Below are 16173 nucleotides of genomic sequence, written 5' to 3'. Positions count from 1 at the left end.
ATTTATTAATACTGAGAAAAGGTATTTAGTATGAAAGCAAGTATTGTATTATATTATTACCTGTATCTGCATAGTTGTTACGGGGTGCTCCATAGCTGTTATAAAATTGAGCATTTCGTGTGTTGTAATTTGCTGAATTATATTCCGGTCCTTAAATATTTATTTTCAATTAATATATTTTACATTGTTAATCATATAATTATTTTATTCTAGACTATCATTTTTTATGTCAGTTTTGAAATACAATTTGAGTAAATATAAAAAGAGCGATTTTTGATAGAATGTATGCATTAAATTTATTAATTTTTGGTTGGTATAGGATTTTTCCATGGTTTTATATGACTTATGGAAATGCGATCTCTAGTTATTTTTTTTAAACTAATATTAATATTTAATACATTATTTTACCAGTATAAGGTCGGCTCTCTCCGGAATTTTGATAATAGTTCTGTCCGCCTTCATTCCACGGTATGTAACTAAAATGAAATTTTAGTTAAATTATCAATTGTTAAATTAAAAACAGTTACATAAATATGATTTACAAATAATTTACAGAGCTAGACTTAAAAATTACCGTTAATAAATTTAAAAATTAATGGTTGATGATTTATCTCGTGAAAATATAAGTTAATATTTGACGATACTACAAGTTAATTTAGTCATAAAAAATATTAAAACACATTTTAGAAAATCGTCGGTAAAATATCATGAACCATGCAGTCCATTGGTATACTACTTGGTAAAACTGGTATGATAAAATATAACAATTTGTTGAGGCATACGAAAAATAATGTATTTTTTGTGACAATACTGTCACTTTGTGTCAATTTGTGAAAATCATTAAAAAAAGCAAATAATGAAAGATAAATTACACTGACCGCTTTTTATTTCCTTCTTTCTCGAGAGATTGTGCTTTAAATTGATTTTGTATCAGTTGTCGATTTTGCGTTATTTGTTGATTTTGATACATTGACTTCCAATCGGGTTTGGATTTCAATTTTGGATCAACGAATTTAGCAACCATCATTGAGTTCAAATCGGGTTTTTTATCCGGAGCAATTGCTGGACTTACAGCAGCAGGAGGTGAAGTTAATTTGGCAAGCAAGGCTTGATCTGAGACCAGATTTCGGGCTAGGTCTGGTGGAATACTTCCAGTTAACCACAATGGGTTGATCGCAATTTCAGTTACCACAGCTGGGTAAATATGAATTTTGGTATCTGAACTTCACCTGGATCTTGTTGCGTCTGAACTTCATCTGGATTTTGTTTTGCTGTACTTGGAGATACAGATGGTGTAACTTCAGATACAGATTCGGCTCCAAAACGTTTTTTGCGCCTGCCTTTTGCTTCTTTTTTTTGTAAGTAATTTGTAGGGAGAGAGCGTTTGCAAGTTCCGGAATTTGCTAGACCTTTTTCAAACTTGTCGTGATTGATATTTCTGAAAATATTTTGGACTGATTGGAATTGTTCTGTGTATCTTTTTGAACGCTCATATCTGGAAACATAAATTTAGAAAATTTGTACTAACAAATTGGGTTAAGGTGATTTTATTAAAGAGCGAATATTTACATTTAAGTCATGATAATACTCAAAAATATCAATACAAAAAATGTCTAAATCAATCAAATCAAGTATTCGTAAAGAGCGTTAAACTTTCTTTGGCTGATTTTAGATTCACAAAATGGCATAGAGGATATCTGATCGGAAAGTATTTTGTTATCAAAAGACAGGCAATAATATCATTAATTTGCTTGGGAAGAATGTATATTATTCAAGTTCTTAGCTTCCTTAAGGGCAAGTTATAGTAATCGCAAAAAATCGAAAATGAAAATTTGTATATATCTTTACGTTTCAAAAGTTTCTGAACATTTTGGCATACCTTAGAAAAAGTGGATATATGTGTGTGTGTGTGCGGATACAAATTTTTGTTGACGATTTCAGGAACACAAATCAACCGATTTGAATAATTCAAAAAACATTCGATTCGTATTGATAAGGAGACGTGCTGATTTTGGCGAAGGCAGGTCTAGCCGTTTCGAAGATACGGGGCAAAAAAAAACAAAAATGGTAATTCAGTTTATGAGAGAACAAAGCGTCGATTTGAATAATTCAAAAAATATTTTATTTGTATTGACTAAACAAAGAACTGTTAAAATTGTTGGAAAAGCAGGGTCAGCGGTTATGGACTCTGTTAAGGATGGGAGTTGGTTAGACCCTTTCTGTTAAAATTGTTGGAAAAGCAGGGTCAGCGGTTATGGACTCTGTTAAGGATGGGAGTTGGTTAGACCCTTTCGGAATAGCTTACTGAATTTGATTCAATAGCTATGCTGAAGATTTTGTACCATTGAGTATATTAATGATATACTAGATGTTATCTGCTTGGAAGACAGTCCAGTCGGAATTGGATGCTGAGAAAGGAATTGACTCCAAAAGCACAAATAAGGAAGACTGGCTGCGATTAATAAAGTATTTATTTATACAAAAAACAAAAACATCAAGTGAACAATGTACATGAAAAGCGAGCCCATAAAACGATCATGATTAGCGTTTATATGCAAATCTTCTAATTTCGGAATTGCCAGAGATTTAGTGTTGTCCGATTCTGACAAATGTATTTTGCTCGTACCATTGCTGTTGTTTTGGCGCAAAAAGACTCTCAATAAAAAAAAAGTAAAAAAAATGATATTTTGGGTGAAAAATGTTCATTAGACATGCACATCAAATTATCACATATTTCATAAATATTTTAATAATGTGTACACATTTTGTGTCATTTTTTTGGGTTCCGTACCAAGATTTTTAATTTTGAAGTTTATTTATATGGTTCAAACAAATGTCCTCGAATTTTCGACAGTATGGAATAACCGATTTGTATTATTGAATAAACATTCGGTACTCGATCGCAAGGCGTTTTTGCAAAAGGCACATCTTGCCGTTCCGGAGATATTTGAGAGAACGGATCATCCGATTAGATTAATTGAAAAAACCTTTCGTTTGTGTAGACGATGTGCAAAAAATGGTTTTACAAAAAATTTCATAGTTTTGAAAATTTTCAAAAAAAAAATTCAAAAGACTCAAATTTTTGGAATTTTTCATTATTCGAAAAATATCAAAATTTAAAAAATACGATTTCTTACAAAAATTTGAGAATATTTCGAAATTTTCAAAAAAAAATCGGATATTTTCAAAAGTTTCCAAATTCTCAAAAAGTTAAAAAAAAAACGATTTTTTTCAAAAATTACAAAAATTTTCGAACTTTTAAAAAAATTCTAAATTATCAAAAAAATCAAATAAAAAAAAAAATGATGAAATTTCTTGTAAGCATATAAGTTGTTTGTAGAATACGGTCGTCGCCCAATAAGCACTTATAAATTTATAGTATGTGTTTATAATCAATAATCTATTTGAAATTATTCAAAACAATTATTGATTATTTTCATTCCTCGAGTTTTTAATTACGGTACGGGAAGTTCTAGCAATTTGCCTTAAGGCGCGATGCCATGCACTACTATAGTTATCCTTTTACCTTTTAGTTAATTTTTTAATCCATTTATATGCGCCCGAAGCATATCCATCTGCCGGATCGCTAACATCCAGACCTTGGCATGTCTTCTCTTCGCGCGGCTCCTCATTTTTCGAACACCCTAAATGAATAATGAATATTAGAATAAAGTGAATAAAAATCTTATAAATGCTTGTAGAAGAGCCTGTTGTCCAGGCTAAATTCTTAAAAAACTTTTTTTTTGTCCTATACAGTTGATAATTGGACAAATATGATGCTATTGAGATTTTTGGCAAAAATTATAAACATTATACAAATTGGTTTGTTATCATAATTTTTGAGTATTATTGATATTCAAGATAAGTACTTAGTAATAAAAAAACGCAATAGTTACCTAATAATAAAAGCAAATGTACAAATGCGTACAGATTCCAACGCATAATTGCAACGGTAACGCACTTATAACATAGGTTAACAAAGGTTTTTCACTATCTGACTAAATCCTCTTAATATTGCATATCGAAATTAGGTACGAAATACGCCCTAAATCGCACAAATCGAATGCTTTACAAAACATATAAAATATTATCATTTGCATAAAAAAATATGTGATAAAAATTTTAACAAAAATTTGAGATAAAAGATTATAACGTCAAACCAAAGAATGTTAAAATATGTTAATATTTGAATCATAATTAAGGAATGATAAACTAGATGGCGATTGTTTTAAATTTTGTTTTATTACATCAAAACCATAGATAAAAGAAGAGTGATCAAAACTTTCAAAAATATAAAAACTTTACAAACTTTTTTTCAGAAACTTAAAATATTGTAACTTTGGATAATTTGTATATTTTTTTAACAATTCGATTTTAAACATTTTCACTATTTTAGAGTATTTTTAAAAAAAATTCAATTCAAAATTCAGAAGTTGATCAAATTCTTCAAGATTATAATCTTGGATTAATGATAATTTATTAATTATGATTTGTGATGATGATAATTAATCTTCTGATAAACAATTAAGATTAATTATAATTATACTTAAAAAGAATTTGGAATCTCAAGATTTTCCAAATTTTGTATATAAATCACAAATATAATTTTCAGTTGTTTTGTGTTCGTACAATAACTGTAAGATTTATTTGATCAAGATTAACGCGAATGTAATATAATAAACTAGTTGTGTATGGCATCGTGCCTTAAGGCAAATTGCTGGAACTTCCCATACCGTAATTAAAAATCTTGGTACGGAACCCAAAAAAATTACACAAAAGGTGTACACATTATTGAAATCTCTATAAAATATCTGATAATTTGATGTACATATGCCCAATAAACATTTTTCACCGCCAAATGACATTTTTTTAACTTAATTTTATTGAGTTTATTTATTTCACTTGCCTACCCAAAAATTTAATCAGTTCTTCATCTTGTCAATACAAGTAAAATGTTTTTGAATTATTAAAATCGGACGCTCCGTTCTCTTAAAAACTGAGTTACCGTTTTTGGCACTTTTTGCCCCGTGTCTTCGGAACGGCTAGACCTGCCTTCGCCAAAAACTAAACAGCAAGTCTCCTTATCAATACGAATCGAACGTTTTTTGAAATATTCAAATCGGTTGTTTGGTGTTCCCGAAATCGTCGGCGAAAATTTGTCGACACATACATCCATTTTTTCTAAGGTATGCCAAAATATTCAGAAAGCTTTGAAACGTAAAGATATATAAAAATTTTCATTTTCAATTTTTTTTACCCTACGGAAAGTTAATTATGAAAACTATTGTATTTGTAATTAAAAATACTTTATTTGCTTTGACATGGTAACATCACATTATAAAAGTAAATAAATAAAATCTAACATAAATATAATATTTACATAAAATCACAATCAAAATATTTCCTTAATAATTGATCTAATATTTTTTATTTATCGTCAACTGTTTCCATTAGTTTCTTCATAAAAATCTGCACTCCCTTCATGTAACTCTAAAGAATCGGTTGTGCTGGAAAACTCTTGTGCTAAAGCTGGGATTTTATTAGAAAATTCGCTAGTAGCCCACAAGAATAAATCCAATGTATTTTCAGTGCATTCAGCAATAAATCGGACAAAAGGTCTGACGTCGCCTTCATTGGCTATGCGCAACGTTTCATAGTATAAGTGCCTATAAGTTATGAAAACAGTAAGTAATAATAAACAGTTAATAATAATTTTATTTATAAAGGTCATTCAAACGAAGTTGGGTCTTATTATATATAACATTGAGACTTATTATATAATTTATAACATAAAATAATTAATAATGAATATTGAAATGAAACTTTGTAAATTGAATAATATTGTAAATGTATATCATCTTGGTCTACCATACAATCCCATTTAATGTCTCAAACTTTATAATACTTTTTAATCATCATATTATAATGACTTCATACAAAATATTTTCTTAATATTCAATAAATTTGAATAAATATAAATAATTTAATGAATTATAATTACCTGTGCTGTTTCAATATAATAACAGGTGGATAACCAGCTTGCATCAGAATTACATTCATCAGCAATCGTGAGGTACGACCATTTCCATCAGTGAATGGATGTATGTGAACTAGTTTGTAGTGAGCAAGAGCTGCAAGCCTATTATTAAATAATAAACAGGTAATGTTTTGGTTTTTAATCACTTGTATAGCTAGTTTTTACCTGACAGGATGCACAGATTCAGACTCCCGTTGAGAATTTAACCATCTTTCAAATCTTGACATTAGTACTGTTAAATCACTAGGTGAAGGAGGTACGTGGCCTCCTACATAAACCTGTGTTCTACGCATAGATCCACCCTCCACTGGATCTACATGACCAAGTACACGTCGATGTATTTCCAGAATGTCATTGATAGTAATTTCGCCCATTCTGAAATTTATAAATATAAGTTGAATATTTGTTTTTGTTGTCATAATTGTAATAAATATTTATTACCTATTTAGTATACTTGAATTTATATACTTCATGGCAGAATCTAAACCCAATATCTCATTGTGTTCGTCTATACTTTTTCCCATGACTGCCATTCTTGTTTCAAGAACAGAACGAGTCTGTTGTAATGTCATAGTATTACCTTCAATAGCAACTGTGTGGTAAATATACTGAAATTTCAATATACTTTTTAGTAATGATATAACTCAATTATTTTTATTTAAAACTACTAACACTAAAATATGCTTCCTTCTTTGCCCTTCTTAATGATCCATTAGATTCAGGTATAGCAGCTAAAGCGTCTCTTTTTCTATCAATACTCTCAAGACGAGTATTATCTATATTTGCTACTATTGTAGATGTTCTTTGCCGGTTTGAAACTGCATCAGTGTGGGTGGGACAATATGTGAGGGCCTATTATAAAAACTTATGTTTTTATATATTTACAATAAAAAAAATGTAATTAGAAGTATGCTCTACTTGAAAATATAGTTGGTCTGCTTTAACAATATCTTTTTTTGTTTCTTCCAAAAATTCTCCATATTTTGTTAAAACATCTGGATGCTTTGGTGCCAATGCTGCAGCATGCTCAAATAATTTAAGTGCTCTATCCAGTCTTCCTTGCACTTTTAAATCCATTGCTGCCTTCAGTGATGACAAAGCTTCAATTTCAGAAACTATTACAAAATATAAATATTAATGTAATCTAACATCTAAATTAAATGCTTTTCTTGAAAGATATTTCCTATCAAATACACCTTTATTAGCTTCTTCATTATCAATAGAATATTGGTTGATTAAAGCATAGGACTCTTCACCTGCACCTAAATAATATCCTTGCGGAAAATAACTATATGCAAGTTCATAATTTGATTTTTTAGTCTTATTATAACATGTGTAAATTATCGCAACTAATCCTATCACAAGAGATACGATGATCAATGAGTGTCCCTTGACCATCACTTTTGAATTTATTGAGCATCTAATATATTTACAATTATTGTAAGCTCAATAATAACATATTTTTTATTTTTATGCATTCAAATTTTAGAACAATCCTACAACATGTAATTCTTAACAATTTATACATTTTTACAATTATTGTAGGCGTTTGACGTTTGACGTCGATAGCAATTGTCAAATTTGACAGCTGGTAACTATTTTGACATCTGGGATCTGGTGGCGCTTTTGAAGAAAATGAAGTTCGCAAGATTGCCACTCACACCTTTTTTTTAATCTTTAGTAGTTGGTACGGGTTATTTAATTATTAGAACGATTTTAAAAAAAAAAATAAGTTTTCTGCTACTATTTCGACTATTGAAACTTAGATTTTTTTGCTTGCTTTAGGTGAACTATAATTTATTTTAATTTATCTTATCGAAATTTGTTAAAATAATAAATTTGGAACACTTTTATGGCGACAACTGTAGTAGAAAACTGGAACCATCAAGAAGCACGTGGTAACTGTCAAGCAAATAAAAGTCAATGCGTTCAATATTTAGGTTAAATGTCATTTATTTATTATAAATAAATAATATGGATTTATTTGTAATTAACAGGTACTGTTTTATTTGTTTTATATTCTATATTTGAAACTGGCAATATTAAAAAATAATGGACTTTTTAGATATGATGAGGAAAAGGGAGAAAATATTTTCCATAATGATTCAGATAAAAAGAATGAAATCTCTATTTTAAAAAGACTGCAGAAAAAAATTATTAAAAAAGAACAAGCTAGACTAAATGAACCAAAACAGGCTATAGAAAAAGAAATTCTAAATATTGATGTGGTTAAAAAGGAATTAACAAGCGAACAACTAGTAAATGCTGAACAAAAAGTAGATAATCAATCTACGCCAGCAGATGAAATTGCAGAAAAACTTGGCACGGTAGATAATGCTGAAAATGAGAAAACAGTAAATGCACAAGATGCTGCTAAAGAGAAAAATCTTGAAGATACTGGATTTACTATCTTGGGAAATGAGAACTTTCAGAAAAAATTAAAAGTATTGTTACTATTATTGCAAATCCCTAAATATATTTTTTATGTTATATATATTTTTTTGCAGGTAAAAAGGGTTCTTCCATATTGGTTGGCAAATCCAACAGTAATGTCATCAGATTTGAAGAATAATATAACCAGCATTGATACTATTGATATGTTGAACGAAACTATAAAAAATAATTTGAAAGCTTTAAAAATTGATCATTTTTTTCCAGTGCAAACGACAGTAAGTATAATATATTATTTCTCACATTTCATAAAGTTTATTATTTTCTATTATTTTCGATTGTTTGTAGCTAATACCTTGGCTTTTACAAGGCATAAATGTTCCTGAACCTTTACGACAATCTGATGTTTGTGTTTCGGCCCCAACAGGAAGTGGTAAAACTCTTGCGTTTGTTATACCTATTGTTCAGGTACAATTTTTATATGACTGCAATATTTTATTCCAATATAAATTAAAAATTATTATTTGAATGTGATAATGTAATTAAAATAAGATGAGCAATTATTGTATTGCTGTTACTTGTTTTATTTATTTATATATTTATTTATTCATAAGCAAGCCGTAATCAATAATAATAGATATTATTTCAGGCTCTTGTCAAGAAATTTTTTTTTTTTTTTTTTTTTTTTTTTGTTACAATTTATTTTTGTTAATCAAGACTTTAATGTCTTATTTACAAAATTGATATGAGCAAAAAAAAATACAAAAAAACAAAAAATGCAATACATTGAATATAAAATGAAAAAAGTTGAAATAAAAATTAAATTAAAACAGTAATACAAAAATAATAACATAAATGAACGATGACGTGATGATGTATGCCGCGTACTACGTCAGGACGCGTGCAGACATTGGGCTAGGTGTTTGGTAGATCGGAAGGCCATTTCTTGCTCAATCTTCTTATCGGTTTCTGAATCGCTTGAATTGTAGGATTTGTATGCTGGATTAATTTGTTGTTAAAAGATGAACTTCTAATCTTGATCATTTCGTTGACTGTTGAGATTTTCAAATCCTTATGTAGGCAAAAATTCGAAATATACCAAGGCGCATTAGTAAGGATACGCAGAATTTTATTCTGGCACCTTTGAATGATGTTTATGTTAGATTTGCAAGAGCAACCCCATAGTTCGATTCCATAAGTCCAAATGGGCACTATGATAGTTTTATACAAAAGTACCTTGTTATCGAGAGAGATTTCAGATTTCCTCCCAAAAAGCCAGTAAAAATCTTTTATTTTCAGTTGGATTTGTTTCTTTTTATATTCAATGTGCGTTCTCCATGTCAATTTCGAATCAATGTGCATGCCTAAATATTTAACAGAATTGCATAGTGGAATTATTGAATTGTTCATGATGATAGGTGGACTGTTGTGATGTTTTAGAGAAACAATTATGTGCTGAGATTTTTCGATATTGATTTTGATATTCCAATCTAAAAACCATTTTTCGAGACTAGATAAATAATTTTGTAACTGACAAGTTGCTGTTCTGATATCGGAATTGCATGAAATAATTGCTATGTCATCGGCGTAAGTGCATATGGTTAGAAGATCATCTGTGGGCATATCGTTTGTGAAAAGAAGATAAAGTACAGGGCTTAGCACACTGCCCTGTGGTACCCCGCATTCTATATTTCTGATGCTCGAAGTCACATCTTTAATTTTGATTCTAAATTTTCTATTAAGCAAATATGAGCTTAAGATATTGAAGTAGTTTGGAAAAGTTGTTTTGATTTTATATAGGAGTCCTGAGTGCCAAACCTTATCGAAAGCCTGACTGACATCTAAGAATACGGCTACACTGTGTTCCTTTCTATTCATGGCTTCAAGAATACGAGACACCGTTCTGTTGCATTGTTGAATTGTAGAGTGATTTTTTCTGAAGCCAAACTGATGGTGAGGAATCCAACTATCATTCGGATGATCTTCTGACAATCTCTGCAACAAAAGTCTCTCTAAAATTTTCGATAATATCGATAAAAGACTGATAGGACGGTATGAACTAGCAGTGTGATGGTTTTTGTTTGGTTTAGCGATCATAATAATTTCTGCAGTCTTCCACGCTGTGGGCCAATAATTGTATTGAAGTATGGCGTTGAAAATATTTGTTATATATAAGATACCTTTTGTAGGCAATTCTTTTAACATCTTTGGAGTAATTTTATCCATACCTGGCGAAGATCTATTTTTTATCCTTTTTATTTCACATAAGACATCATTTGGTGAAAAATGTCCTAACGGTGTAGAATGTATGGGTTGATTTACGAAATTGTTAATTAAATTATTCTGGGAAATATTTCGAGCGCTAAAAATGCTACTTAGATGATCAGCAAATGCCTCCGCTTTTTCTTCGTTGCTTTTTGCCCAAATGAATCCGTTTTGGTTGGTTATTTTCAGAGGAGGGTTTTGTTGTAGGGGTTTACTTTTGTTTCTGATTGGTTTCCATATGGAATTATCGTACCTATTTAACTGCAATATATACGACCTGAAGGTACAATTCTTCCATTCTTTCATTTTTTTCCTCAGCGTGTTATTGAGATGATTAAGCGATGTCTTATCCGTTGGTAGATGAGAATGTTGCCAGGTACGTCTTGCTCTTCGTTTCTGTGCAATTAGCTTCTTAATCTCTTGCGGAATTATTAGATTATCATTTCTTGGATTAATGTTCGGGGTGATCTGCTTGGTTGTTTCACGTACAATCTCAGAAAAATAATCTATATTATTTTCTATATCAATAACGCTTGTAGGCCTAGATTTTGGAAATAATTTTGAATCAAGTATGGATTTGAATTGAATCCAGTTAGAAAGATTGTTGTGTAGAATATGATTGTTGATAACTGGAGTAGGAAATGTGCTAAACGTCACAAGTATTGGAGAATGATCTGAAGAGAGATCGTAACTAGATTCAATATTGAGATTTGAAAGATCAATACCTTTCACAATAAAAAATCTAAAAGGTCTGGAACTTTAGTAGGGTCAGAAGGCCAATAAGTTGGACTGCAAGTTGAAATAAAGGAGAGGTTATTTTGCCCTATGGCTGCATGAAGAATCTTTCCTTTGGCTGTAGTCAGTCTAGAACCCCAGGCAATATGTTTACAATTAAAGTCACCACCAATGATAAATTTATTACCTAATTGAGAGAAAAATGAAGAAAACTGAGCACAAGAAAGTTTGAATCTTGGTGGACAATAAACAGCAGAAACACAAAAATTATATAAATTTGTTTCAACAGAAATTTGAGTTGCTTGTAGAAAATCATCAGAAATATTTGGTAGAACAAAATGCTTTATATTATTTTTGATTAATATAGCCGAACCGCCGCGAGCCCTGCCACTTGGGTGATTTGAATTATAAGTAGTGTAGTTATAAATTTTGAAGTAGTTTTTTTCAGTGAAGTGAGTTTCTGAGATTAATAAGATATCTATTAAGTTTAACTTTAAAAAACATTCTACTTCATTTTTGTGAGGTATTAAACCGTTGGCATTCCATTCAGCAATTTTAATTATTTTTGCCATTGCTTTTGTTGTTGACTAACGTGGATAACATATTTATTATTATGGTGTTCTGTTGCAAAAGCTGATTGAAGATATTTTTAAATTCTAAAATAAGTGTTGCTAGAGAATCAGAATCAGGATTTGAAGGTGAATGATTAGAAGCAGAGTAATTGTTTTTTGCAATGTCTGCATAGGATGAATTTTGAATTGTTGGATTTAAGGCCGGAGAAATGTTGCTTATTTTATTATTAGAATTAGAATTATTAGAATTTATAAAATTTTGGTTAATTGGATTTGGATTTGTGACTGATAGATTTACTGGAGTTTTGTTTCTTTGTTCTTTAATTTTTTGGAAGTATGAGCAACCGCGATAATTAGCTGGATGAGCACCGTCGCAAAAATAACAACATGCCGGAGCATTCGGATCTTTGGTACAAGCGTTAGTATTATGATTGTCACCGCATTTTAGGCAAGCAAATGGTCTATTGCAGTATTTTTTGGTGTGATTAAAGAGTTGACAGCGAGTGCATTGTATAATGTTGTTGGACTTTCTCGGTGGTTCGACGCGTATTATGCAGTTGAATAATTTATAAATGTTATAAATATTTTTGTTATTTCTATTTGGTTCCAGATCAACAAAAAACATATTAAGAGGTTCTTTTGTTATTCTATGTCTAATATTTAGGATATTACGTACGACATGACCCTGTTTTAATAGTTCTAATTTAATTGCATCTGTGCTTGTTGAAAAGTGTACATTTCTAAGAACAACCCTATAAGCCTTCTCTTCTTTTAATTGATATGTATGATATACGGCATTAGTTTCTTTTAGATGTCTGGATAAAGTTCGAAAATGGTCGACAGAATTGCATAGAATTTTAAATGTATTGTTAGCTAAACTTCTCAGGAAATATTGATCGTGCGGAATTATTTCATTTAATTGATTAGACATATCATTAATATCGTCAACTCCGTAAATAAATATTGGAGGGGGCTTACTGACTGGAGCCGGTATAACTGAATTGTCATCATTAGCTGTTTCTATTGTTGAGAGGGGCGAAAATCTGTTTTGAATTTTGACATCTATTCCTAATGGTTCAAATGAAGTTTTTCTTTTTTTGAAATTGACTACTTGCCATGAATTAGGAGGTTTCTTGACATCAGAATGTGGTTGAGTGAGGCTTGTAGATGCACTATTACCAGATGATAATACTTCCTGTCTAGAGTCAGAAACTGATGAAGTTGAACGCAGCGAGACCTTTTCCGATGTAAACATATTAGTCCGACCTTCTTCGCGAGGTATCTTGCTGTATTTGCTGGATCCAATAACGGTCTTTCGTAGTTTTGGGATTTCTGATGGTTTACTGTCCGATTCCATATTCGCTTCTATATCTTGATTGAAATGTAAGACATTTTTTTGATTCCACAAACGCACATTAGAGTCTCGATTATGTATGGTTTTTTGTAAGCAATTATTTAATTATCTGTACACTTTTGTAAACTTTTCATGCAATTTTAATAAACCGTAAAATTCAATCTGACATGCACTTGTTTTTTTTTTCCTTGTCAAGAAATGAAATTCTTTATGAATGAAACTTTATGAATATTTAAAAACATAAGGTAAAATTATCTAATTTTTAGGCTTTATTAACAAGAAGAGTTCGTAAAGTACGTGCTTTAGTAGTTCTGCCTGTGCACGAATTAGCTGTTCAAGTATACAAAGTATTTCAAAGTATGGTAATTGGAACTGATTTAAAGGTGACTCTCTTAGCAGCTCAAAAAACACTTGTTCGAGAACAAAGTTTTTTAGTTAAAAAATGTTAGTATTTTGTTTATAACACAGTAGTAATAATAGTTGAAAACATTTACAATATGTTTCAAATTGACCTATAGTGCAATTTTTTGCTACTAATATAATATAGGAACACATTTTTATATCCATTAAAATGTTTAAAAAATCAAATATTTTAGCTTGCACTGGAGAATATTTAAGCAATTGTGATATACTAGTTTGTACAGCTGGTCGGCTTGTTGAACATTTACATTCAACTCCTGGATTTACTTTGAAAGGTTTGCGATATTTGGTTTTGGACGAAGCTGATAAAACAATGGAGCAAACACAGAATGATTGGTTACTACATGTTGATAATCACTTGAGGAATGGTAATATATATTATTTTATTCGGTTTGCCCTTTTACAAGTCTATAATGAATAATTACTCCATTCAGAATTTAATCAAACCGTTCGGTCCACAACATTATCATTGAAAACTTTAAAGGATATTTCTGAACATCCGCAAAAATTGTTGTTCTCAGCAACATTATCTCAGGATCCTGAGAAGTTGCAAAAAATTGGTTTATTTCAACCAAGGTTATTCACTACAGTTTCTAAATCTCTTGACGATGTGCAAATAACAGGTAATTTTTAGAGTTAATGTTCCACAATATTTAACATAACTAAATATATTGTTAGTATATATTTTATTTTAAAATAATTTGTTTAATTACAAGGCAAAAGCATCAAACGAGGAGATTTCATTGGAAAATACACAACACCAGAGGAATTAAAAGAATATTATTGCATTACTAATATATCTATAAAACCATTGGCGATGTTAACACTTATTAAAGAAAAGTCCTGGAAGCAGGTGCTTTGTTTCACTAATTCATCTAAAGCAGCACATAGGTATGGAAATATTTAATTTGCAATAGAGGCAAGTCAAGTAGTATATCTACAGTCTATGCACTTTGTTTTGATATTAAGTAACTAGGCCCTTGATTGACAATCATTGAATTTTTTAATTAAAGAAATTACATGGCATTGATAAACTATATTTATATATTGCTAAAGAAAGTTCAAATATTCATTTCTTTCATTCTTTTTTCAGATTATCACTTTTATTGCATCATATGGCACCAGATATGAAAATTTCTGAGTTATCAGCCGCTCTTGATTTTAAAACAAGAGAAGACACATTGCAGAAGTTTGCAAAAGGAGAAATTAATATGTAAGTTTGAAAAATTGAAATTAAAATATAAAATATATGGATTATATAAGATCTTCAAGTTTTGCTATTAAAACTACATAACACTATTTATTAATTGACTTGATTCAAAATATAATCTATTTTTATTTTATAAAATTTTTATGAAATTTTTACATGTGCACCTACAAAAAATTTGTCAAAGTTAAAACTTTAAATGATATGTATTAATTCACCTTTTTTTCTTTTAAGATTAATATCAACAGATGCTTTAGCTAGAGGAATGGATATTGATAATGTTGATGTCGTTCTTTCATATGATGCCCCACACCACATTAAAAATTATATACATCGTGTAGGCCGAACTGGCCGAGCTGGTAAATGTGGTGAAGCAGTTACTTTTATTGAAAAATCTTTTTCAACACAATTTCAGGTACAATAAATTTTTAAAACACGTACACACAGAAGGGTATAATAATAAATGAATGTGTATTATAATTAATAAATATTTTAAAGGCAATGATAAAGAGCAGTGGAAAAAATGCATTACCAGAAATAGAGATAAGTTCTGAAGCTTTAGAAAATAATATGGAGAAATATCGCAATGCTCTGGAAAGTCTGAAGACAACTCTTCAGGTGAAATATTGTTTTTTATACATATAAAATTACTAAACTTTTAAATATTTGCGAAACATTTATGCTTATTTCATAATACTTTTATTTTAAATAGAAAGAGGAACAGACTAATGTTATCGTAAGCAAGATGGAGAAGAAAGGAAAATTAAAAAGGAAAAAGAATACGAAAGCATCAAAAATTAAGAAAATGAAATTAAATTAACTTGGATAAAAAATTCATAAAACATTATGAATATTCAGTGTTTAAAACATCATGAACTTCATAATATGAAGTGTGCAACATTGCATATTAGCAATTGAAATGCACACTAAATAAAAATATGAGTACGAGTTTATATAATTTGAAAGAGAATATAAGACCATTTGTATATTATTTTCTGTTTTTTGTTTAGCATTGGACTCACTTTAATTTAGCATTGGACTCACTTATCATTGTGAAAGTCATTTATCATAAACCTAACAAAAGTATACTACATACTAGTTTAATCGAATAAACTAGCACTTTTATTGCATTGGATTTGTTTGATACAACAAAATCAATGGGTTTTCTTGAACAGATGGATCAAAAATCATA

General features: G+C 29.8%; 2 protein-coding genes across 2 annotated transcripts; one reads left to right on the top strand and one right to left on the bottom strand.

Annotated features, from left to right (window-relative positions):
• Positions 1 to 5319: 5319 nt before the first annotated feature.
• LOC113385120 (adenosine monophosphate-protein transferase Fic-like) lies at positions 5320 to 7565 on the bottom strand. Its single transcript, XM_026622930.1, has 7 exons — positions 7234 to 7565; positions 6956 to 7152; positions 6710 to 6889; positions 6479 to 6645; positions 6203 to 6412; positions 6002 to 6139; positions 5320 to 5666 (listed from the first exon to the last, which is right to left on the bottom strand). Exons 1-7 carry the CDS (start codon positions 7433 to 7435, stop codon positions 5438 to 5440), a joined length of 1323 nt encoding a protein of 440 aa, XP_026478715.1. The 5' UTR covers positions 7436 to 7565; the 3' UTR covers positions 5320 to 5437.
• Positions 7566 to 7769: 204 nt separating this feature from the next.
• On the top strand, positions 7770 to 15953 carry LOC113385170 (probable ATP-dependent RNA helicase Dbp73D). The gene is made up of 12 exons (XM_026622989.1): positions 7770 to 8034; positions 8103 to 8481; positions 8545 to 8706; positions 8777 to 8896; positions 13621 to 13798; positions 13951 to 14142; positions 14209 to 14397; positions 14491 to 14665; positions 14868 to 14987; positions 15216 to 15396; positions 15480 to 15599; positions 15694 to 15953. The coding sequence occupies exons 1-12, from the start codon at positions 8012 to 8014 to the stop codon at positions 15799 to 15801; spliced, it is 1947 nt and encodes a 648-aa protein (XP_026478774.1). The 5' UTR covers positions 7770 to 8011; the 3' UTR covers positions 15802 to 15953.
• Positions 15954 to 16173: the final 220 nt, after the last annotated feature.

This window comes from Ctenocephalides felis, unplaced genomic scaffold (assembly GCF_003426905.1).
Source record: "Ctenocephalides felis isolate EL2017-DRISC unplaced genomic scaffold, ASM342690v1 CF-g0.4_SCAFFOLD_03571, whole genome shotgun sequence".
Classification (NCBI taxonomy): Eukaryota; Metazoa; Arthropoda; class Insecta; order Siphonaptera; family Pulicidae; genus Ctenocephalides; species Ctenocephalides felis.
Note: the sequence above shows the minus strand (reverse complement) of the source record. Positions and strands in the feature narration are given on the sequence as shown.

What these genes read in the sequence shown, in the direction of transcription:
- LOC113385120 (XM_026622930.1), bottom strand. Translation starts at nt 7,435, where the DNA reads ATGGTCAAGGGACACTCATTGATCATCGTATCTCTTGTGATAGGATTA. An exon ending in AGAAGGAAGCATATTTTAGT is followed by an intron (nt 6,646 to 6,709) that starts GTTAGTAGTTTT and finishes TTGAAATTTCAG; the next exon opens with TATATTTACCACACAGTTGC. An exon ending in AATTCAAGTATACTAAATAG is followed by an intron (nt 6,413 to 6,478) that starts GTAATAAATATT and finishes TATAAATTTCAG; the next exon opens with AATGGGCGAAATTACTATCA.
- LOC113385170 (XM_026622989.1), top strand. Translation starts at nt 8,012, where the DNA reads ATGGATTTATTTGTAATTAACAG. An exon ending in TTTTTCCAGTGCAAACGACA is followed by an intron (nt 8,707 to 8,776) that starts GTAAGTATAATA and finishes GATTGTTTGTAG; the next exon opens with CTAATACCTTGGCTTTTACA. An exon ending in AAGTTTTTTAGTTAAAAAAT is followed by an intron (nt 13,799 to 13,950) that starts GTTAGTATTTTG and finishes CAAATATTTTAG; the next exon opens with CTTGCACTGGAGAATATTTA.